The 25466-nt window shown below is 40.5% G+C and overlaps 1 protein-coding gene across 3 annotated transcripts in view; it reads right to left on the bottom strand.

The window, feature by feature from the left end:
* Positions 1–25466, bottom strand: part of LOC122965383 (kelch-like protein 29) — a 219385-nt gene that overhangs the window by 77891 nt on the left and 116028 nt on the right. For all 3 annotated transcript variants that reach the window (XM_044329397.1, XM_044329398.1, XM_044329396.1), the window contains 2 exons: positions 23765–23912; positions 19936–20460 (listed from right to left, as the gene is read on the bottom strand). In XM_044329397.1, coding sequence (XP_044185332.1) covers positions 19936–20460; positions 23765–23912 — 673 coding nt within the window. The remainder of the gene's footprint in view (positions 1–19935; positions 20461–23764; positions 23913–25466) is intronic.

The raw sequence follows: 25466 nt of genomic DNA, 5'->3' as shown, positions 1-25466 counted from the left end.
TCACTGATGTGTTCACTCTGACCTTTGTGCTCTCTTTTAAACTTTCAACAATCAATTCCCACCAACACTCCCAGCTTAATTACCCAGAACAAACCATGCTAGCTGATCAATAATTCAATGTACAACTCTGCCATGTTTTTTTCTTGTGCTTGAAGAAGACAGTGTACCAGTAAATGTTTCACTGAAGCGGTGCATGATCGTTTTTCACACCACATATGAAAATGAAATGAAATTACTTTTTATCTTCAAAGTGACTTGAGGATAAAGCTTATAAAGCTGTTTTATTAATATTTTCCAGCACCGTCTTATTCTGTAAGAGCATGAAATCTCCTGAAAAATATTTTCTAATTAATAATTTAAATGATCAAACTGAATACCCTAATTTCATTTTATTACCTTTTTTCAGTATTACATACTGTGTTTGAATTTAATTAAAATGATTGTTATTTTAACTAATCACACTGAATGTTAAAAAGAATTTAATAATGTATAACTTCAATTATATTATTATAAAGAAAATTGAATTTCATGGTAAGTAATGTCTCCACCATCAAAATGATAAAAAAATATTTAATCATTATCAATTATTTTATAAAATTTTGAAAATTTACAGCAATGATCAAAACATGTATGTTAACCTTAACAAAAAATAAAACAATTGTCTCAAGAGATTAAAAACTGACATGTGTTTGCAGAAAGCTAGTACAAATTTACCATTTACATGATGATCATTGTGGTTACTCTTAATTAAACTAATTAAATTGAATTTTGCAAGATAAATTAATGCAAATTTTAAGGACAAAAGGAGCTGCTTATTTTAAAAACAGCAGGGGAAGAGAGAGAGAGAGAGAGAGAGGGAGAGAGAGAGAGAGAGAGAGAGAGAGAGCACTGTGTCAAGACTGAAGTAGAGTCTGATCAAAATTGGCTTCTTCATCCAAAAGCCTTTTTATAAGTAGGGGCGTTTGAGAAATTCTATTTCAAAGAGGAACTTACAACAGAATAAGAAGAGCGGGCCAAGAGCATGGTTCATAATAAATGCACACAAAAGAACTCTTTCCAAGGAAATAAGCTCTCAGTGTTAGGCTCCCCAAAAATGTCTTTTCCTGCAGAGAGCAGAAAGCCTGAAACTCCTCAGTAAAACACTGTATGTTAATATCATGTGGATTTGGGAGGGATATTGTCATGTGAAGTGTTGCTGTAATAATAACACTGAATAAAAAATGAATAAATCATCTGCTTTTAATTAACTTGTTTTTGTCACGAAATCCAAAACATGGTTCAGATCTGAGCAATGGTCACAGAGATATTAAATAAAATATAAAAATCTTAATTTCCCCATCTGACTTTGATAAGACAAACAATTCAAATGGTATTCTGGCTGCAGACATTAAATACACCCACATGCAGCATTCACAGGACGAGAGGTGGTCAAAAGTTCACTTCAAGCATAAATTCTTGGATAATGTAATCTCTCTATTCTGTAACCTCAGGTCTCAAGTACAACAACAGAAAAGACTCAATTTCAGCTCTGAAGCTCAGGATTTGTACTAAATTCTTAAAGAAAAGTATGACTGACAGATACATGTTTTTTAAAATGTTCTATCTCTATTCAGCTACAGTAACGCTTGCTTATTTAAGACCTTCAGACCAATGTTTAAAAGAGAAATAAAGGATTTCTTGAGTTCACATAACAAAGGTCTTTGTAACATTGTGAGCAACAGTCCAGTTATATAAAGACGTCTAAATAAAAACACATACTTTTTGTACACGAGTTTACATATATTTGGTGAGAAAAGATATTTGAAAGAATGCTTTTGTGTTGTATATAATTGCATACAGGTGTAACTGTGAAAAAACTCAAACATAAATCCTCATTAACATTTTACATCTTTCAGTAGAATTAAGTTATTTTAAAATTTATTTAAGCTCCAAAGTTGACTTTCTAACCCAAAAGAAACAGAAGGTAGGCGGCTCTGTGGGGAATAAAAGGAAATCTGAATTTTATAAAAATTTAATTTGCATGTCTTTATATTACATTTTAATATTTTACTTATGAGGCTTAATTTTTTCTTGCTAACAAAGCTAATTATATATATATATATATATATATATATATATATATATATATATATATATATATATATATATATATATATATATATATATATATATATATATATATATATATATATATATATATATTTTATTTTTTTATTTTATTTTATTTTTTTTCCCTCTTGGAAATAAATCATTTTTTCCCTAAATGATCATTTACTGTATATTTTTTGTAACTTGCAGGAATTGTATCACTGACTAGTTCTCAGGTGTCTAAATTATAAACCTTTGTTAAAATTTATTAAATATTTAAGGTATAAAAAATAAGTAAAATATTTTTTTCAGAGTTTGCCTAACATTTGCTCCTATTTAGCCTTTTTTTTTAAAAAAAACAAACAAACATATACTACATACTATATACAGTATAAACGCACTGTATACTGTATACATCAATACTCCTCAATATGCACAATGGGAGTTTTACTTTAAACTGGCAACTGAGTAGAGTTCATCACATTTCACTGATAAAGACAGTGGATCTCCAAACAATATTTGAAATATTTTCTACATTTAAAAATGCTTTTCTTGAAAATCACCCTGAAAATGAATTATTTCATATTTGTTAGCACAAAAGGGAGAAAGGAGGCCACCACTTTTCAAAAGGAATGTTTCATAAGGCATTTTTTCTCTTAACACCACCATCTTTAGCTCAGGTCAGTTCATTTCAAAAGCCATGTTGGCTAAATGTCAGGCTTTAACAGGTGCAAAATGTCATGAACACTATCAGACCACTCATCTAGATTCCATCTTCTGAACAAACGATGCTTGACGTGGATAAAAGCCATCAGATCACATGTGTTATCCAATCTAGCCAGTGTCGCTTTCAAGGTGCAATTACTCTGAGCAGTCTTTAAAAACATACCTCTAACAATCACCGCCACATTCATTTCTGGAGACATCTCAACAGTTTGTGCCTACTCCCAGCAAATCAGCTCATGCAAGGCACCAGAAATCCTCGAGACCCCTTGAGTCTCTAGCTGTCCTGATTTCAGTCTGTAAGAGAGCAGTGGCACCGCAGAGCCTTAGAGAATAGTCCATGATGAGGACGCTTTATTTTTCCCTGCTTGAATCTGCTGAGCTGAGCTGTTTGAGCCTCAGCACTCCTGTCAACCAGCCTGGACTGAGCCAGGGGGGGGAGACACTATGACAGAGAAAATGAATAGGAGGAACAAAAAGAGTGAGGAACCTGTGCCCCTCGAAGACGCTGTCTGGGCCTTTGTGGCCTTCTCCAATAGGCATGCAAGAAAAGACATGACTGGCAAAAAGCAGTGTTCTGCCCTGCAAACTCAAACCTCTACATATACTCTCTGGTACAGGGGTTATACATCCACACACACACACACACACACACACACAGTTACACACATGCGAGCAAACAGTTGGCACTAGAACAAAGTCGAGGCAAATACAAATACAGGCTCGGAGGAGAAACGACATAAACAAAGAGAGGCCTGGAAGCATCCATTGGCCCGTTCTAACAGTACGACAGGATGTCATGCAATGTTGTCTTGTTCTTTGTGTTTATGTGTTAAAGATTCTGGTCCTGACTGGTGTGTGTGTGGGGGGGAGGGGGATGGGGGGTTTCCTCATTAGCCAAGCAGGGGGGACAGTAGGTGAAAAGCGGTCATACTCCCTCAAACAGGTTTTAACAAGAGGATACTCCTGTGGCTAGCAAACAAGCGCACCGCCATATCACTTCCTTCAGCGTCTGGTTTAACTTTGAAGCAAAGAAAATGCTGCATTCTTTAAATGTATACTGAAGTGGCAAAAGTTGCCTACAATTGTCCTCTGAAGACAGAAGGCAGTAATATGTACTGTGTGTGCTTATGCTGTACAGTGGGTTACGAGTCAGGCAGGTTATAGTTCACAGGAGGTTAAAATTTACATTCAGTACTCCAGTTTTGACATTTCAGCACAAAGAATCTCCTCCCCAGCTGATGCAGGAGTCTCAGCTATTTTAAACTGCAGTTCAGGAGGAAAAAAAGAAATCATTGCTCCTACAACTGACAAAATATAAGAGAGGGGGCGGAGGTTTTGTGAGATATGGTTGCCGAAGAAACTCTGCTGTGAGCCTCAATCTGTCCTTGCTACATATATCATAAGGTGTTTAAGATTTCTGAAAAATAAAATAAAAAACATTTTAGGCATTCCCTGTCATGTTAAGATTTAATCAAAAAATGATTTTTGAAAGCACAGGTGTTCAAATATTGACAGTATATGCACATTTATTGCTCAGATCAGTTAAAATGTATGATGCAAGTATAAAGCAGATTAATAAATCATTGTTTTTAGAAGGACGCCTTTTTCAGCTGTTTCAGAATATGTGGATCACAGGTAATAATATATTCATGTGTATGTTCAGGATTTTTCTGATTTTATAATTATTACATATGATTTTATAAAACATTTTAAAAGTGCATTCATTTGGAGTTTTAGAAAAGTGCCTTTGATTTATTCGAGAACTGTAAGAAACTACAGAAAACTGGTCGACAAGATATCTGGGCTAAACTTTGAATCCCATTTGTCAATTTCTAAATGAATATTTCAGATGATAGATCTGTTTTATGGTGGGTATAGACAGATGATTCTCCGTTTCACACTAGTAAATGACAGAAATAAACAAGGAGAGTCGTACTCATCTATCTTTTCTCTTTGCAATCAATGTAGAGCGAGGCTAACCTACAACAGATGCACTGCAGGAATGACTCCACCACAAGAACTGGGATATGTTCCACTTAATTCAAAGGGGAAGTGTAGAGTTTATTCCAGCTGAAAGAATTTTAAACTAATATATATATATATATATATGTATGTGTATATATATATATGTATGTGTATATATATATATGTATGTGTATATATATATATGTATGTATATATATATATATATATGTATGTGTGTGTATATATATATATATATATATATATATATATATATAGAAACCATGTTTTGACTTAAAAGCAAGTCTCAATAAGAGTGTACAAAAGGTAATACTGATTGTGCCAATACCTGTCACCTGCTCAAGTCACATGACTTGAAAGCCATATAGACTTCAGCCAGAAGCATATAAGAAATAGGTGTAATTAGACTGACTCTTCTATACTGGCAAGATCCGACCACACATCATCAAAGATGTGTATAGATTATATTCCTGGAGTCCCACTTATCTTGTGTGTGTGTGTGTGTGTCGGTGTGTGTGTGTGGTCCCTTTATAGCTTTCTGACACGTCATTACGAGTGCAGCACTCCTCCTGAGCTCTTTTTGAACCCGTTCTTGAACTCGCTGAAAATGTGAAAGTCAATATGGTGCCAACCTACTAATGTGACAGACCTGACTAACTATATCTTCATGCTTTTTTCCATCAAACATCACTGAAATAAAACACCCATTCAAGCATTCAGGGACCCCAAAATGGAAACACTGTTTTCATGTTTAACCCTATTACAAGTGGAAAATAGCTTAGTGCCAACTTAACGCTCGCCACCTGTTTCGCCAGTGAAGTTACTCGGTGTAAGTATATCACGGGATACCCAATAATTTCCATAATTTCACACATATAGGCTAAGCTGATGACAGCTCCATATAAAGAAGGTGCGAGGCAGCCTGCTCAGACTTATCATGATTTTATTCTCAGAGTGGGTGAATCTTGATGGGCTTGACATCCACACTCTTATGCTTTGCTATCACACACACACACACACACAGCTCCCATCAAAAGTCTTTCTACAAGTTATTCAAGCGTACATGTAGGGATTCTCTCAAAATCCACTTCTGAATTGGAACCGGTGCTAAAATTTTAAGAACCTGTGATATTTTTATGGTCTGTTCTTTTTCTCTGTATTTTTTTTACGGTTTGGTATAACTTACGGTTGCACTGTCTCTGATCTCTGTCCTCTCCTCTGTTCTCTGTGTTCAGCTCCGCCACACACACACACAAACACTTTCAATTCTTTAGTAATGAAAAAGAACCAATAAGAGTATTGTTAAGGAACTGAACCGATAAGGAGTATCGATAAGAGTAGTAGTATCGATAAAATCCTAACAATACCCGTTCCCTCTTACATGTCAATATAAGTTGCCAGAGTCATACAGATTCTTCACATCCATCACACAGCTTCTCAGTAAACTCACACACATAAAAAAACAAAAACAAAACAGACAATTTCTGAGAAAGTTTCAAATTTAAGTTGAAAGAAACATGACTGTAACCATCAACTGATGACAATCTTTTCATGCTCTGTGTCATAAATGTCACATCTCAGTAACCTGGGCATCACAGAAAATCCCAAATTTCTCTGACATATTTTTACCCGCTCGCTCATATGATTCATGCATTTTGAACTTAACTTTCTGATGTTTCTGACAGCACCTTGAAGGCAGCTTAATGTTAATTTGTTCAAACTGGTCAGAACATAGTCAGAAATGTGTTCACAATTCGATGCGTTTGTTATTCTCAGCTCAGCATAAACAGTAAAAAGTATAATGCAATTTACCACAGAATAGAAGTTCACAAAACAAAGAGAGTGAGGGCAGAAAGATGGACTAATGAGATGTGATGAACACTCAATTAACTAATAATTATGAACTGATTAGTTAAATTAACTGCTTCGATGATAAGTTGCAGACTCAGTTGCTTTTCTGTTTTTCTGCTGCTGGAAGCAGACAGAGGTGTGCAGAGGGGATGTCGGCTCTGATTGGTCAATTGAGAGCCAATTGCAATTCCGGGAAACGACAGCCAATCACAAAACAGCCCATTCATACACCAGAATAGGACTCCATAATATGCCATAACCAAAATACACATTTACAGGGTTGCTGAAAAAGATCAAAGCACAGGATAAAGATTATAAATAGAATATATTTGAATGTATTTGATAAACAATCGCTCTCCACGTCAGAGCAGAAGTTCCTGCTTTACAAGAGGCAGCAGCCATATTATTCCATAGCAACAGCCCCATGATTGGAAAATTTCCATTTCCTCCATTACTCTGAGCGTTGCGCTAATTACTCATTGAAATAAAACAATGCGGCTCCACAAATGACCAGGAATTCTTCCAAAACTAACAATGGATGTTGATTACCACACTGACTGAATTAATGATTAATTGGTAAATCACAATTACTTATGAATGCCTTTAATATTGAGATATTCCAACCCCTTTTTTTGTAGCATTTCATTTTTCTAGTCAAGAATTCTGTATTATAAGTTGGTCTAAGAGGCTTTAAGAAAGGAAAATCCCAGAACTCTTTACTTCTAACAAGAACCACTTTTGGGAACTGAGATAAAATGGTTGAGGAATGCAGGCCTGCAAGCTTAAAAAAAAGCCCACTTTTTTTAAGATTATATTTTGGCACTTTTTTTTTTTTGCCTTTACTGGATAGTGGGCAGTGAAGAGGCAGACAGGAAACAAGGGGAGAGAGAATTGGGTATGACATGCAACAAAGGTCCCCTGGCTGGAATCGAACTGGGGATGTTACGGTTATGTGGCATACGCAGTAACCATTCAGTTACAGGGTCGCTCCCAAAAAAAAAAAAGCCCACTTTTTAACTGCTCAGGGCAGACTTAAGCCCAGGATTTGTAGATTTGCTTATTGTCATAGTGCCAAAGAGGCATGATGCCAATATGGATTTTACTTTTTAATTTTTTTTTAACAGTATGCCACATGAAAATGTAAAAGTGGACTGTGCCCTATCACAGATTAGCAAACATTCTGCTTAAGCATTATAGAGGACGTCACTGTCAAACTCAGCTCGGGGTCGAGTAATTCATTCATCCACCGCACAATGAATGACATTGTCATTGTGCAAAGACACACACTCGAGCGCCATGAGACACACATGCAGCCATACATATGCAGGACTAAAACACACATGCAAATGTGCCCAAACACAAATACACAACACACACACACACTCGACTTTGGGCGAGACAATGTCATAAGAGAATAATCGCAACAACAATATCGCGCTTATGAGGAGTCGCTGGCTGGTGTAGATAGCATACTGTATTCTTGGAGGGGATTTGATTAGAACTGAGTGGGTGTGCAACACTTCTTCGTCTTCCCTTTTAATTAAATTGCTAAGTTACTATTTCATATAAATTACTGCAAGGGGCAGAGTTCTATCTAACCCACATTATAAATCCCGGTGGAAAAACAAGGCTAATTGAGTGAAATGAATCATCTGGACACAACTCTTGTGTATCAGTGTGAATGCAACCTTTCACAGAGCATCTGCTCAAACTATGTTTCATTTGTACTTCACCTTGGGAGGGTTAACTGAGCACCCAAGACATTTTGGAGCATCAAGTTGTGCCTGTGAGTAATTAAGAGTGTTTGATGATTACTCACATGCACCGCCGAGAGCTGTACAATCTATAGCAGGTTACACATCTGTTCCAAGCACTCACGGAGAATGAGACTTGACCTGAAGCCACAACATCATGGCTACAACAAATACCAAAGTTGTCTTCAGGCCTTCAGTCAGGCATAGTCTGTCCACTCTGGCATTTCATCATCAAAAGACTAAGTTTTCACCTGACTGAAACTTGAGGTACTTTTATCACCCCAGGCAGTGGGAGAGAACACTCACAACAAAACATGCCTCTTTTAAAACTCCAAAAAAGTAGCTTTCATAATTATATTGAAGCATTCACTTGGCACTCTAGCTTACAATGGCTGAGCGAGGGCATTTCGGCAGGACATATAGTTAGCAGGGAGCTGAGCCAGTGATTAGAGAGACATTACTAACATGCCATGGTATTAGGAGGTGTACTGTGGGACAACAGAGCATGTTACTGAAATAATCCAGGTGTTCTGAAACCAAACGGTTGCAACTTGGGTCCAAAAGTCCAACTTAGTTATTCAGTATTTCATTTTCTGCCACCACCACTACCTGTACCTCAAAATTTCAAACTAGAAATGTGAATATTTTCTTCTGTCATTACAGCACAGTGTAGCTCTCCAGGACTTTCCATTCCTGACACAAAAAAAAAAACACAGCTCTCCAAGTGCAAGCTGACAAAGACTGCTCTGGGTGATCAAAGGTTTGCGAGCAGGACAAATGCTGCAATCCACTGCAAGTTGGAAGTCGATAGTTCCGAGTCGGTGTTCCCGACTTCCAATCTAAATGCGTCCCAGTGCATCTGCTCGGAAAAAAAAAACACGGACGCCCGCAGCAAACTGATGTTTGGAAGGGCCATGTACATGCAGGGATTCATTCCAGCCCAACAATACAGCAGTTGATTTAACGGATTAGCAGACTTTAGAAGAGATGGGAGGAGTAGGCGAGTACTGCATGCTCTCAAAGACTTCTATCAAGCACAAATTAGCTGAATGGAAATGGCAATTACAAAGTTGTTACAGCACATTTCACAACACAAACACTACACAAAGTAAAAGTTGATGAAAAGGTAATTCTTGCTTACTGCTCACTGTGTGCGCCGCCATATTGCTGTGACATCAGGTGGGCTACAGGGATCTCGAGCCCGAATTTCTGACTTGAATGACCGTTCTATTACATTTTTTCGTGTCAGAGGGCGTTTTTTTCCCCCAAGCTCCGAGTACAATGGATTGCAGCAATTGAGCCAGTCTCTGCTGTTTTAATGGGGGATTAAATGAATGTACGACTGCGCTTTAAATGTTGAAAATGCTTTATGGACATTATGTCTGTGTCCCTTTAAGGAAAGCTGTGAAGTCGTTTTACCTTTCAGTATATTTATAGCGCAAATATACCTAAAATTAAACTAAGTGCTCTACTTAATGAAAAGTTTAAAGTTACTTCTACTACTCCGCTGCTTCCAACTGCTGCCTGGAACCAACAGCTTCAGCTGTGCCAAGCCCTCTTCAACCCTTCACATTCAGGAACCAGGCATGTAACGGTGGTCGCGCACAGATGCCAGTGTATGTGTGAGAGAATGTAGATATGCTGTCCAGCTTGTCTTACACCTCGACCGTGTTTATGAGTTTGGTTTGTGTACATTCCTTACAAGCTTTGCACGTTGGCATACTACTAGCCTCTATGGTCTACATTTCTCCCAGGTTGACCCTAAACAGCAGGACAACATAACCACACACAGAAAAAAAAAACACACACAGAAAAACAACAATAAAAAAAACAAAAAAAAACCTCTCATGTCACCCATGCAGCTTAAGATAAATGTCACATCTCCCCCCGTAGACAATGTGTGTTTACTGGGTAACTTTGTGAGAGTCATAGCAGCCCAAGCAGAAAGGTTAGTGGTGGGGTTAGGTTGTATGTGGGAGTCTTCTCAGCAGACTGCACACCTGAGATGAGCTCTGAGCCTACTGTGGAGTCAGGCGCGTAATCTTTGCATTTCATCAGATTTTTTCTTCTTTTTTTTTTTTTTGCGCTCTCGCTTTTCTTTCAGCCCTTCTCTCTCTTTCTTTCTGTCTGCCTCTCTCTTTTTCTTTCTCTCTCTCTGGGGATAGAAAACAATCTATTATGTGACTGGACCGCTTCACAAATTCTGATTTTGTCCAGCATGCTCCAGTGCTTATGTGTGGCTGATGTGTCCTTGTAAAGTTATAATCGAAGTTTAACTCTATGATACTTCTTTTTTTTTTTTTTTTTTTTTTTTAAATCCAGCACTCCAGCGAGCTGTATTTCATAAGTAAACAATGTCTGTATTTAGCGCTCCGAGAGAGGAGAATAGATACAATGAGCACTGTCGCAGAATAATGATAATAATCAACACCATAATTCAGAGCTGCAGCCTCTAGCAACAAAACACATTCTGTAAATTTAATAGGACAATGGTCTAATGCTGTTTCAGCATGCCAGTGTGTGCTATTTTACTGCTAGGGAATACTTTAAGTCTATCAAGCTTACAGAGTGCACCACTAGCCTAAAAAGATCTCTTGATTGCAATTCAGGCCATTATCATTCGTCTAAGTCACAGAAGAATTATACTGTATGTCTTCACATGTCTGCTCAGCCTGTTGCTAACTCTGTGGAATAATGAGTTGGAGAGGGGAGCCATTCCTGCTAATGTCTGGTCTTGTCATTAGTATTTATTAGATGCCCTGCATGCATTATCAAACCCATTTAAAAGTTTCTGGGTAAAGGGAAAGTTTGACTGTCCACTCAGATAAGTGAACACACCGTGAATATTACCGAGCTAATACTGTTGAACAACTTCTGGAGTTTTTTTTTGCCGAGACACTGAGGCGCATCTGCTGCTGTTTTGGATACTGCGTTCCCTCCCTGTTGCAATTACGCCTTCTCATTAGAGAGAAACATCCGCTATTGACTGGCTTCCTGGTAACATCTGCTGTGTTTACACTCGGCCTCATTGATAATGCATTACCGCCCATTTCATTGCTGATGTGCAGAATAACACATTGACATTTGACTTGTGGCAATTAATCCCGTCATATCAGATAGCCTGTGACACGATGTGTTTAAGATTCAGGCCCATTTGAGGGTGTAAGCGTCATTCCCTTTGACACTACTTTACACACAAATCAATTTGCTCCCACATAACTGAGGGCAGTGGACATTTCATGTAAGGGAAATGGCACTGTTCCAGTTCAAGTCCTCTCCCGAATACTCAATGCATGATACCACGGCTCCGAGCAACAGAGTGTCACACTTCCTCACAAAGCTAAGAAAAGCATGTACTCATGATAGAGATTTTTAAAAATGCTAAAAACTCACTGGCAAGAGAAGAAACATAGACTACAATGTTTCTCCAGCAAAAGTACTGTTAGCTCAGCATTCACTAAAAATCACAAATAAAAATATTGATACAATATAAAAAGGTGACGGACCTTTTCTGATATAGCCATTCAAACTTGTCAATGGCAAAGTTTGAATCATGATATCACTACACAATATTTTGTATTCGATTATTATTTTGGAGTACAATACAGGGTAAGAATGTGTCACAGAGACTAAATGACACAAATAAAGAAATCTTTTGAAAGAGTGGCAGTAAAAAGAAACCTTTTCTCGTAAACTCCTACTGAACCTTGAATATGAATAACTGAATGTGAATACTGACTTGGTGATGATTAAGCAAGCAAACTAGAATTCAATCCACCAGTGTTTAGATCCTCCTTTTTTTTTTTAAACAAAGACAACTGTTCAGCTAAAATTCTGTTTACTTCATGAAAAAAAAAATCAGTAGGACTCAATTGGGCAAGCCTTAGGGCTAAACACTTATTTTCAGTCTTTTTTCAGCCATCGCAGCTCTGACATTGAACCTTTTCCAGGTCTTGTTATGCAAACACAGATGATGAAATTAAGAGTCATAAAGACTTCAAATGAAACATCAAGCGCTTATGATTCTCTACCAGCCAGCTGAGGCTCTGGACACAAAAAAAACAACTTTTTGTCAAGGTAATAAGGTAAGGGAGACAGTTTGATTGGGCGTTTCAGATGAAAAAAAGCCATTTGACACTCTGTCCAGCTGTCAGAGGCAAATGAGCAATCTGGGCTGACTAGACTTTTTTTCCCCCCTCTTTAATCCTTTCTTCTCTTAAATTTTCCACTGCCACTTTGCTAACTGAGGCATTATTGGACTAAGAAAAAAAAAAAAAACAGGCTATTAGAGAAATTGTTAAGAACTCCAGCATCAGTGGAGTAGAGAAATCATGAAGGCTGAGAGAGAAGTTAAAAAAGCGTTGAACAGGTGGCAGTTAGTGAGGAAGGAAGATGTAGAAGATGGGAGGGAGAGATAAAAAAGAGAAGGGATGTGAGTGGATAAAAGGAGGGGGGAGGGGGGGCAGAGGATATAAGTGGGTATGGGAAGCAGGTGGATGTTAGGATGGGGGGGGTTGGGGGGGGGTAGCTGAGAGACAACAGGATGGGAGGGGTTATGTCGGGAGTGGGAGTGGAACTGAAGTGAAAGGAACAGACAGACAATTGCAGTGAAGAGGACAGGTGGGGAGGAGAGTATAGGTTTAAGAGCGGATGGAGGAGGGAGGGAGGCGTAGATACGGTGCCCCCTCTAGCGTGGCAGGGAGCCGGGCGGCTGCTCCTTGGCTGCACTGCGTCTGTGATTATGCATGTAGCAGCCGGGCTGTCAGGCTCTGGGTCCTGCGACTGTGCCGCCACTGAGTTTTATCTTGAAATCCCAGTGATTAATGAAGCCGGAGCCACGTTCTGCATGGAGGAGGTGGACGAGGAATGATCAATCTTAATGAGCTATCCACCGTCCCTATATTAACTGTGGGGGGATATAATGTATGGGGCTCCTGGCGGGGCTCCTCTCCTTTAAAATACGATAACGAGGGAGAGAAAGAACAAGGGCGAGCAGCTTTCCTTCCTCCGCTTATTACACGCTGCTGCTGCTGCTCACCTCACGTTTCCTCTCTTCTCCACTCCCTCCCTCTTCTTTTTGCTCTCTCCTGAGAGCCTGAGCTGTACTAGAAACAGTTAGACATCTCAATGGAAGCCATCCTTAGCCAAGTTAAAGAGACAGCGTGAGGTACTGTAACTGCTAGGCTACATCTGCACAGTAGCGCAGTGGTCTCCTGACCGCTCCTGCTGTTCTAAAATAATAATAATAATCATAATAATACATTTTATTTACAGAGCGCTTTTCAGGGTACTCACTTAACACATAAGTTAAAATGATCAGAGAAAACAACACACTAAAAACATCAACACACATGAAAAGCAGTTCTGGAAAGGTGACTTTTGATTAGTGATTTGAACATGGACAGATCGGTGCAGTCTCGGATGAAAATGAGATGTTTGAGTCAATATCATTAATATGTAGGCCCCATATGGACTCATGTGCCAAGGTTACTTATAAGCATATCACTGAGGTACTGCATGTATTCATTTAAGAGAATTACCTGCACATACTGAGTGCACAGTGATTGGAATAAATTTCAACCTCATTAATAATTTGCAACATTCCCAGGTCTTGTGAATTTCGTTTTCCACTAGAGCTACCTCGAATTATTGAGGAATGCTAAGGGAGTGAGGGGAAAAAAAAAATCCTTTAAAAGTCCAGGTTGTAGAATTTAGTGGGATCTAGTGGAACAGACTTGGAAGAAATATAGTATTCATAAGTTATGTTTTCATTGCCGTATAATCCCATGAAAATAAGAATCATGTTTTTGTTACCTTAGAATGAGTCTTTTATATCTACATTGGGAGCAGGTACTCTTCCATGGAGTACGCCATGTTGCCATGTTTCTACAGTAGCCCAGAATGGACAAACCAAACACTGGCTCTAGAGAGGGCCTTTCAGGTGTTTTGCAAGTTTCATGGCCACCTTAGGTTCTCCTACATAATTGGAAGGGTAGGGTGAGGGGTCATCAGTCGGTTGCAATCTGCAATCTCACGGCTAGATGCCATTAAATCCTACACACTGGTCCTTTAAAATCCATGCATTTCATATTCCAAGTTAAGCCTGTTTTGGAATCATAATAACCCTAGTTCTGCTTTAGCTAATCCTGATGTGGATTGCTTTAAGATAATCGCCCAGCACAACACAGCAGTGACTTTAATTAATTTGCCACTGCTTATTCCACAGACGCTGATCCAACTCAGCATATTGGAAATAAAAAAAAAAAAAAAAAAAGAAGCCCTATAATTCTTACAGCAGATCCAGTATTATATTTGTCTCGGTGAAAGGCATACTTTTGTATAATTTGCAGTAAGGATGTAGTCAAGATCCTCTGCGCTCCATCAAGTAGAAAGAGAAATTGAGACAGAGAAAGAAGGAGAGAAAGGAGAGGGGAGGGTTTAATTAATGTGCTTGCTATGATTAATGGTCTCAGTGTGGCTATCACAAACTGGCAGTGTTTTTAATAACTGGTTTGAACGTTCTGTCCTGCCAGCAGTTATTCTAGTGTTTGAGTCAAAATGAATATTTATGCATCGCTAATAATACTGATAATGCTGTATGCTTTATGTCTATTTAATAACTGTAACTACTTTACTCAAGTCCATCAACAAATATCTCCAAGGTTAAAAGGTATGCAATCGGCACAGCACATCTAAAAATAAAACCTTATTATCACATCCAGTAATATCATAAACCAGCGACAAGGTAGAAATAATCTTTTAAAACAGCATGTCGATAGTTGCGTATCAAGGTGGGATAAATCTCAAGAAAATAAGCACCTATCTCGCTTAAATAAACAGCACCAGCACATACAGCCTGCCCTTGTAAACAAGTTGCTATCTTACTTATTTGTGATCTATAATTTCCTCAGTTAGTGGTAATATCGCAGCAATTATTTGCAGAGAACCAATACCCAAGTGGGCAGAGATGCAGCAGTTCCAATATGCTTGGTCCAAAAGTAAATAAAAACGAATACATAATTAAAATCTTATTGAGACCAAAGTTTGAATAAGGCAGATAAGGCAGAATAGCCGCTGATGGATGTGAGGCTGCGCCAGCCTCGCCGTAGAAAAGTAAAACACTGATCTTAACTCAGCAAGGCATCTTAATTGCATTCACTAGCGGCTCCAGAGCTGCTCGGTCCCCAGATGATGGCTGATGTGAGCTGACTGGAAGATGAACTTCCTGGGCAGAGAGAGGAGGCTGGGTGTTGCTGGGTGTGTGCAACGGTTGGGGAGTATGTCTACATGCATGTGTGTGTCCTTCCATCGTGTCCAGTTATGCATGTGATCGTCTGTGTGCATATGTGCGTCTCTACTGGTGTGTGTGTGTGTGTGTGTGTGTGTGAGAGAAAGACAGAACAGGACCGGTAAAGGCCAGTGAGGTGGAAGGAAGCGTTAAAATGATGTTTGACATGAGAAAAAAAAAAGGGACGAGGAGCCGTAGCACATGCTCAATACTGCAGCAGGTGGCCTGACAGACCGGTCTGTGACCCCAAACTTCAATGTGAACCGAGACTTCCAACACACGCGGCGACGGTTCACGCGCTCCTTATTTTTTAGGCATTTACCAACAAAAACAACATTGCCTTCAGCGTCACAGTGTGCTGCATGACCGCAACGCAGCTAACAGTCATCTCAGTTCTCAGTTCATACCAAGCTGGAAAAACAATATCAAAAAAAAAAAACTATTGGAGAGTGGCTGGCACGGGTAACAGCGGTAACCTTTAAAAACAGGCTCAGATATGTGGAAATAATAACATCCTTTTGATATTAATGTGTTTTTCAGTCGTGTCAGTCAATCAGGTTTTGCAGTGAGAGTCCCTGCTGAGCTCGGCACTCGCTTCCCCTGGCTGATATTCATCAGGACAGCCATCGATTTTAATGACTTGGTCAATAGACACACACTGACTCCACTCTCAGTATCTCCCTCTCGCTCATGTTCACCTTCTCTTCCTATCCATCTCTTCTACTCCTGGCTTCTGTGTCCTGCTCTTTGTTTTTATATCGTCCCTTTTAACAACAATGTCAATCATCCCGTGTTCCCACGTTTGATGGAACACGCTGACAGTCACGCTCGCTGGAACTCGAGCTACAGATGTGAACAGGTTATTTAAATGTGTCGAGATTCGGTTTATGTTCTGATAAAATCTGCGGTAGAGAGAAACAAAGAGAGGACAATGGAAAAGGAGCAAAGAGTGGGTGGTGTGAAGGAAATTAACAACTGGCATGAGGGTGTGGAGTTTGATTTGTACACTATGACAGGCAGGTATTATGAAAAGCCCTGCTGTGGATGGAGAAACCAGGTAGGCAGATCACAGCCTGGTGACTGGCATATCTCAGTAGGTGATGAGGTTAAAGCTGCCTTCAAGCTGCTCGGTGTGAATCTTTACACACACACACACACACACGCAAACACACATATGGCATATACGCAGACGTACACAAACACACATACTATGTACTGTAAACAGAAATACAGACAGACACCTAGACAGACACACACACGCCAAGAGAGGAACACACAGTTGTTGATGTGCCCACTGATGCAGAGCGAAGACAAATTGCTCCCTTTGAAGGCAAAGCCAAATCAAACACGGAGTGTGATTTCTGTCACTGTGGTGTTTGGCTTTAAGGCTGTGAGGCTGACATCTGACAAAACATCCATGCAGTCACACCCAAGAAGTTGTGCAGGCATGCAAACACACACACACACACATGCACGCTCGTGCACACAAACAAACACACACACACACATACACACACACACACACACACACAGCGGCCTGTTGTGCAGCTGGATTAAGGAGGAAGAGCTCTGTCAGCTCCTCCGAGATCCAGGCCTTTGCCATCAAGAGCCACAAAACCTCCTCTTCACATCAGCGCTTACCGACAACAACAGCTAAAACTTTTGGTATGCACGACGCAATCATGACCAGGATCTGACAGAACATTATTGAGTAGTCTCTCCAAATATCCAAACCATCCAAATTACCACCAGAATAATTAACTATTCTAAATTTGCATCGACTACATTACTTTTTGGACCTCAATCAGGATGATAATTCGAGTCTCCCGCATGTCAGTCAGAGGGACAGTGTGAGTTTTGGGCACCTCATTTATTCCTTTTTATCCAGAGTGTCTGGATTTTAACACCAGAAACCCTAACAAGATGCACCTTGTATGAGTCAGTTGGTGTTTCTGTGTGGGTTTTCTTTGCATTTCATCAACATACATTTCTTCAGGACAAAATAAAGCCTCTGTGTGTTTGTGAGATATATATATATATAAATATAGCATGTCCGTCTGTGTGTGTGTGAATGCTTTGTGACTTGCTTTTAATGCTTTGCGACTTGCTTTATGCTTGGATGTGTGAAACCCACAATCTTTTCCCAGGGATCAGTCTCGCCATCCCTCTTATCCTCATCTCAGCCATTAGAGGGCTGCAAAGACACTGACCCCTAACCTGTGTCTGCTTTGCTTTCTTTACTAAAACTACTCCTACCTTGTTTTTTTTGTCTAAGCAGAAAGAAAAGTCTCTCTCTCTCTCTCTCCCTCATAGCATCGCAAGGTAATTGTAAAAGAAGTGAGCCGGAATGCAGGTCGCAAGAACTTACCCTACATATTTTACCACTATGCCACTACAGCAGGACAGCGGGACCCTTGGCGAATTTGAAATGCAGCGTTAATTGATTTAAAACAGAATGCATAAGGCCTGCGGGAGCTTGGGCTTTGCGACTTCTCGGAGCAAGTGAGACAGCAGAAGGAAGCGAGGGAGAGGAAGAAAGGGACGAGAAGTGACAGACAGAGATAATCAGAAAGACAGAAAAGCACAGAAAGAACGACAGCAGCGGGCAGAGTCTGAGGGCAGGGCGGTTGGGGTGGCAACTGTTGTGATTACGGCTGCAATGTTAAGTGTTCTTGTCAGTGGAGAGGTCTGCCTCGCCACTCATGAGTGCTGCTGAAGAACACCACTGCTGCTAATTCACTGGTGCTCGACGTTTTACCTATTTCGACTGTCCTTGTGACATTACCCCAATGACGTACTTACTAATGTCTATTTAATGCCAAGCAGGGATAAAAACAGCTAAAAAAGGTTGAATAGATGTGAGACTCAAGTGCCTCAATTTCCAGTTTGACATTCATAGAGGTCTACACAAGATTTCAAGTGTGTATGATGTCTAGGAATTGACACAGGGATGTATCCGTACACATTGAACACATCAGTTTTTTATCATAACATGAATAGAAGCGACGGTGTTCCTGCTACTGCGTTTTGACAAATGTATGGTGTGTCATTTCCTTTCAAAACGGATTTGAATAAATACTGTAATTTCAATTAAACTCGGCTTTCTTGGCCTGTTCAAGGGAGGTCAATAAATTTTGACATGTACATGGTTAATGGATCGCGACAGTCTATCCAACGCGGCAGACGCTAAAAAGCTCTCATTCAAAAGAGACCGGACCAAGCTGACGAGCCTGTCTAATTATCCATTTCCAATTCTACCTGCAGTCTCATTTCAATGTATCGCGAGCAGCGCCCAGAATAATTGCTTTTTTGCAATCTACAAGTTCATTTGCACACATTTTATTGATCAAAATGAGTCAGGAAAAAGAAAACAATCTAAACCTAAATTAAAAGCTTCATTAAATGTGAAAATTGGTCGGGGAATTGCGAACATCTGTTTCTAGCGCCCTGCGTCATAAACTCCAAGGTTAAACCAAACACCAATTTACGGCTTGCAGACTCAGGCATGAGCCGGAGCTGTGAAGCACCTTCACAAACACAGCACAAGTCAACAAGCCTTCAAACGATTCGAGAGAGATGTGAGGGCAGGGACTGAAAGCTCTTCCTGCCTCGTGTTTAGTAGGCCTTGTGAGTATTGCAGCTAAGAGCAGTGAAAAGATAAACCTGACACACTTTAACCAATTTCAGAGCACAACTGTACAAATGCTGTGCTTGTGTAGTAGCCTGAGATCTGTACAACATGTTCTTTCCAAAGAATTCACTATAGGCGCTATTACAGGATTTTAGAAGCAGCCATCTCACGGCTACTTTAGGTGTACCTCTGTTCTCTGCGACCTTGGAGCAGCTTTGAAGTGAATTGGCTCTGGTTGCAAGTTGTATTTTAACAACCCCTTGCTTGAGTGTTTGCGGCCTTGTTTATGACTGTTGGCATCTGAAACGGCTCTCCGGTACACAGAGAGAAAGCAGAGAGAGGCCCGTGCTTTTCATTCCAGCGCAGCCCACATAACGGGAGGTCACAAGGAATAGAGAGCTAAAAGTACATTGATTTAATACCCAACACCTCCCCAGCTTGGATTCACTTCTGAGCCTGGGTTGCCAGCTGAACAGATCTGCTTTGATTTAGCCTTTGAAAGTTAGTCGTGACAGGTTCCATATCTGGTAGAAACTGACTCTTAAAAAACCCTAAAAAAAAAAAAAAAAATTCCAGTTGAACAGAGTGCATCAGCTGAGGCTGTCTCTGCTTACCTTTAGGATGTCCTGGGTCACTGAACTCGTACTTCCCCATCCCGACTGTCCGCAGCATTTGCAGCCCGTTAGGACCGTCCTGATTGTCTGCAGCTGTGGACTGGGCCTGAGCTGCTGCCTGTCCATTGGTCAGAGGCAGGGCGGGGGGCTGGATGAGGCCAGGGTGAGAGGTTAAGTGGCCGTTGCCCATCACGCTGTGAGGGCTCGGATGAACCACCTGGTTGGCTTGGGCAGTGAGGGCGGACGGTGCGACTGTGGGCTGAGCTGAGGGGTACGGAGGCTGGCTGGGCATGTTCAGCACCATTGAGGGCGGCTGCTGGGTCGACTGTGGCGTCAGCTGGAAGTGGGCAGTCATGAGGGGGTGTTGTGGGGGCACTGGTGTCTGGATGGATGGGGTTACTCCTATGATGGGTGACTGCGCGGTCACGCTGTGGTTGAAGGAGGGCGGCTGGGGGAGGGCGTAGGTGTGGGGGAGGAGACTGGGCTGGCTCACTGCTGCTAACGGTGCCGCCCAGGTTGGACCCGCTAGAGAAACAGACAGACAGAAGAGGGAAAGGAAAGAGAACAATCAATTATATATCCAGCTTCTACACCATCGCAACACCTGAGAGTCACAGTAAATGTAATCTAAATTGTAGACTGATTCGTGGTATTTTGGTAAACCATACACAAAGCTGACAACAGGGCCAAAAAGCTGAATTTAAGTCTCGGTATTAGATGATCAAATAGAAACAGAAAACAGCATGAGAAGACAGACTCCAGCTTGAGTCTGTTCCTCTCCACACCACAACTGTCAGTGGTGTGCCGCTCAGTCCCCGTCCAAGTTTGTTTTTGACTTGAGACTTAATATCAAACACAAAATATTTGAGACGACGTACAGATCTGCATCCAAGATCAACATCATAATAAGATTAAGAGATTTATTTCGCTACAAGATGAACAAACGGTATTCTGAATGTGAAAGCATACATGCTCAGAGCATGTGGTAGTCGGCGCTATTATCCGTGTAAGAGTCTGTGTTTACCCAGACACTCAGCCAATCATTTCTCTACCCTGAGGCGTTAGATGCTGAGGGTGTGCTGGGAAGGTGCAGCCATATCGGACCTGAACGCTGCTTTCCCTACATTCACTCCTACTCCCCCATCTCTGGCTCCTCCTGCTATGGTCCAAGCTCCAAAAATAGCCTACCACTCTGCCAAGAGGCCATAGGCTAAATCACAGCACGCAAAAAGCTAAAGAAAAAAAAAAAGAAGCCCACATTATTCATGATACTGGCCCTGTTGATATAATAGGGCGAGGAAAGATGGTGAGGAGACAGAGATAAAGACAGATAGCAGGAAGAAAAGAAAGCGAGAGAAGAGGATGGAAATAGAATAGTCTAGAGTAGAGGCCAGTTCACTTCATAATTCACAAGTCATTGAGCTAATCGACATCAAAACTGTATTTCATTTCCCTTCTTTTGTAGCTCATCTTGATGAAGGATTCTAATAAGATGCGCTGATATAACAATTTCACATCTTATAAAGTTTCAAGGTTTTAATGCTGTGATGGCATTGATTAGAATTTCATATGTACAGTATGTGTGTGTGTGTACAGCACATATAGTATATATACACTCACTTGCCACTTCATTAGATACACCTGTGCAATCTAATGCAATCCAGTACATCAGCTCTGCTATAAATGCTCCATTTACAAAGCTTATACGTTTTCAGTTTTTGTTGATATTGTCAGAAAGGTGATAATTCTACTTTATGTTTATTATTGAGGTCGTAGTGGGTGGTGGTGGTGGTGGTGTACTTGGATGCAGTATATTGAAAAATGTTACTGGAGTGGACAAAATATTAGGAACACCATTCAATAATGCACCCTAGTCCACCACCACCACCCACTATGACCTCAATAATATATATCTGTGTATTATTTATTTATTTATTTATTTATTCATTCAACATCCAATTCTACATCCTCGTCCTTTCACTATCACAACCCAATACTGAACCTATATTCACAGGATTTGTCTGCAAAGTTTAACAAACTGAAGAAATAATTACATTAATATTAAACGTATGCAGTGGTTGTGACTGCTGTCACGTATTTCAGAATTAAGATCTTTAAAAGTTCCACGTTCCTTTTATAAAAACTCATTATTTATTTATTTATTTCATGATTTGTTTAAGTCTAAAGCCTGGAATCAAAAAAAAAGATGCCAGGCTTTTTTTTTTTTTTTTTTTTACAAAGAAAGAAAAGTTGAAACAAAACTTTTTCAAAGACAAACTTTCTTTAACAGACAAAATAGTGAACTTTCTGTTGAAAGAAACCGTTGATTAATTCTGGCACAGTTGGCAGAGAACTTTCTGGCAACACAGTTCAGTGAAGTGTGGAGAGGAACTGGCTTCGTTGCAAACGCCAGTCACAGTTTGGAATAGCGCACACACACCAATCAATATGCAACACTATGCTTGGATTTGAGAGTCATATGCGACAGCGTGCTGGGTCGGTGACATCTCACTCTCCTCACGCTTCACTCCAAGCTGTGTGGGTTTTAGAGCTGCGGTGGTGGAAGGGGAGGGAGGGAGGGGGGGGAGGGCAGGGAGTGAAGCCTCGTTCACTTACGCACAATAAAGAACCTCCACAACTTCATGTCCAATTCAGCCGGCCCCTCAATGCACAGCAGGGGGCCGTGGCCACACAGCGGGGGGATGCACCACCGCAGGAGGCAAACAGCTACTGTATCATCCCATCGTAAGAGCACCTCCAATGCTTTCCACTACAGAGACATTCCTCTTGGGGTAACTGATCAGACTGCTGAATAATTAATCCACGAATCAATCCATATGGAAGATATGTGAATTATAATTAGGAGACGAGTTATACAGGCGATTGCAGGGGTTCAAACATGTTTTGAGCATGATACTTTGCTACCACAGAGGAGCAGCTGTCTACAATCTGGATTTGTTGAGCCAGAATTTCCACTGGAACAAGCTCTGTGCCAGTATTATTCTTAAATGAGACACATTTGTGATGAGCAGGAGGCAGAGGCCAGCAGAGCAATGGAAGGAAATTAACTGCTCTAGGGCAGAGCCATTCTGGGTGAGTTCATTACAATAAGAGTAAAAAACTTCAACATTGGCTTAACTCGTTAATGTCGGGTCTGCACACCGCGCTGTGCCATTATTGCTCCGTACACATTTTAAAGTGGCATGAATAGAATAAGGTCGACATCTAAATTAGACTTGGTGGAGATCATTTGGAGGACTTTCAGAGCTTTGCTACATACTGTAGGTTTAATTTAGACTTAGTTTCAGCTTCAGTTACTGACACAATAACATTAACAAGGACAATAAAATGAGAACAGAGTGAAGGTGGTGAAGGGCTGTGAAGCTGGTAAAGGTGCAATATATCTTTTCCCTTTTTTTTTAAACTTCTTGATATCATACTGACATTTCTATAATTATATAATTAAGCTGGTTTATGATAAGATGGTGTTTTATTGATATATATTATGCATGACTGCGTATATAATGTATGCATGTTATGGAGACTTGCATGTATTTTATGTAGGGCAAGGCAGCCAGGATGCCTCATTAGCATTGGATAACACCGTGGTTGGCCACAGCCGTCTTGGGTGCAGCACATAAGTGTGTGTGTGTGTGTGCATCCGTGTGGTCCGTGTTCATGCATACATCTGCTGTGTGCAGGCGTACCGATGATGATGTAAAACTTACATCACTGAAAACCTGCATCAGGTGGAGCGAGCGGACGTGTGAACGTGTCTGTCAGCATATCTGCATGCGTGTATGTAAATGCGGCGCGTGTGATTCACTACCTGTGGGTTCGCTGTCTCGATGTTGCTTGGCGGGGGGTTCATCTGTATCCCAGGGTGTGAGCTGGTTGATGGGCGTCTGTCCCCACCTCACCCCAGGAGCCAGCAGCAGTCCAGGGGTCTGGCTGTCTCCAGGAGACAGACCAGAGACCTGCAGCGCAACAACAAGAATAACACCGCTGATTAGAGCGTCATATGAGAAAAAACTAAAATCCACTCTACATCCCTTGATCTTTAGATCCCATACAGTGCAGCTTTGTTTGTGAGTGACCCTAAAATCAATTTTTATCAACAACTATGATTTAAATACAATATTTAATTTGAGTTTGAATGAAAAATGCAACAAATCACAGTCATCTGAACTGAATTTTAAGGTCTTGAAGTCAGCCGTGATGATGGAGCAGGGCATATAATTAGCAATGAGTGAGTGCTGATTACAGCCTATATATAATGGGAACAAGGGAGAAAAAAATCCTGTTCCAACCTCAAGAGTCTTTGAAGAAAGACCAATATTTATCTTTTTATTTACTAATAACAATTAACTTTCTAGTGTAGGCTACATTCACATTCGGATCCTTCCCCCTGAGATTTTGTATCTTAATCTTAATTTTGCAATGAATTAAACATTGTGTTCAGTCAAGTGAGATAATGAAATTCTGAACACAAATACAACAAATAGAGTAAATAGAAAGAAATCCTTTTGCAAGGGATGAGAGAAAAGAAAAATGTAACAAATCTAACAACCAGGCAGGGAGAGAGGGGGCAGAGCCAAGCCTGATTCCCTCGCTCGCCCCAGCCAGCCTCTGTGAGTTAATAGAAAAGACCTGGTCGCCAGGCCTCTCCTGTGTCCTACTGGCTGATCCCTCCATCCCTCAATTCCATTATCCTCCCTGACCCGGCGTCCACTTCATCAAGCACGCCATCATGCATTCCAACAGCTGTGTCGACAAAGCCCGACAGAGTGTGGTTTGACCGCACGGCGACTAAAAAAAAAAAATGCAATCCAAACAATTTGGTTCACAGCAAATTCATGTGTAGCTTTACATACCGGATCAATCCCGTTTCAGGAAAAGTTACTTTCCCTCCAGTAAGATGGATTTATCACAGCTTTGCAAGGCCTTTAACACTTTAAGACATTACATGATATTGACTGCACGACATCAGCTCTGTAATATACAACTGTACAATAGAAGACAGGTTCAATGTGTGTCACTTACGAGATAAATCCATACTGAAAGTTATCTGACAGTTTGTAAGTGCCGGGAGCATGAGTAAAAAAAAAAAAAAAAAAACAGCGAAGGCAAACATCTCAAGGCAAAGTAGAAAACAGACTGATGGAGTGAGAGAATGAAGCTGGGTTTTGGGGGAGACAGGCTGTCAGGTCTTTTTGTCCAGCTCAACCTGTCGACTTCAGACAAGAGAAAACTGAAAGGATTTACTCAGAGAATGCCCTAAGCGCTCAATTCCATCTGAGGGCCGTGGAAACACAGGGAGGTAAAATTCTGACCATTTTCAAGGTGAGGAGTTGCTTTCTAAAGCCCACTATTTGTTTTAATGAGCGTTTTCCCTCCTCCGCTCTGTGTGCTTTACTGTACTTCTCTCCAGTCATGCATTTACCTTCCCCTCTATACAGGCAACTCATTAATTTGCAGCATTGACTCTCTTACTTTCCTTTAGCCCTGCACCTGTCTCATAATATTCTCTC

The sequence above is a fragment of the Thunnus albacares genome, chromosome 16 (assembly GCF_914725855.1).
Source record: "Thunnus albacares chromosome 16, fThuAlb1.1, whole genome shotgun sequence".
Lineage (NCBI taxonomy): Eukaryota > Metazoa > Chordata > Actinopteri > Scombriformes > Scombridae > Thunnus > Thunnus albacares.
This window is presented reverse-complemented; position numbering and strand designations above follow the sequence as displayed.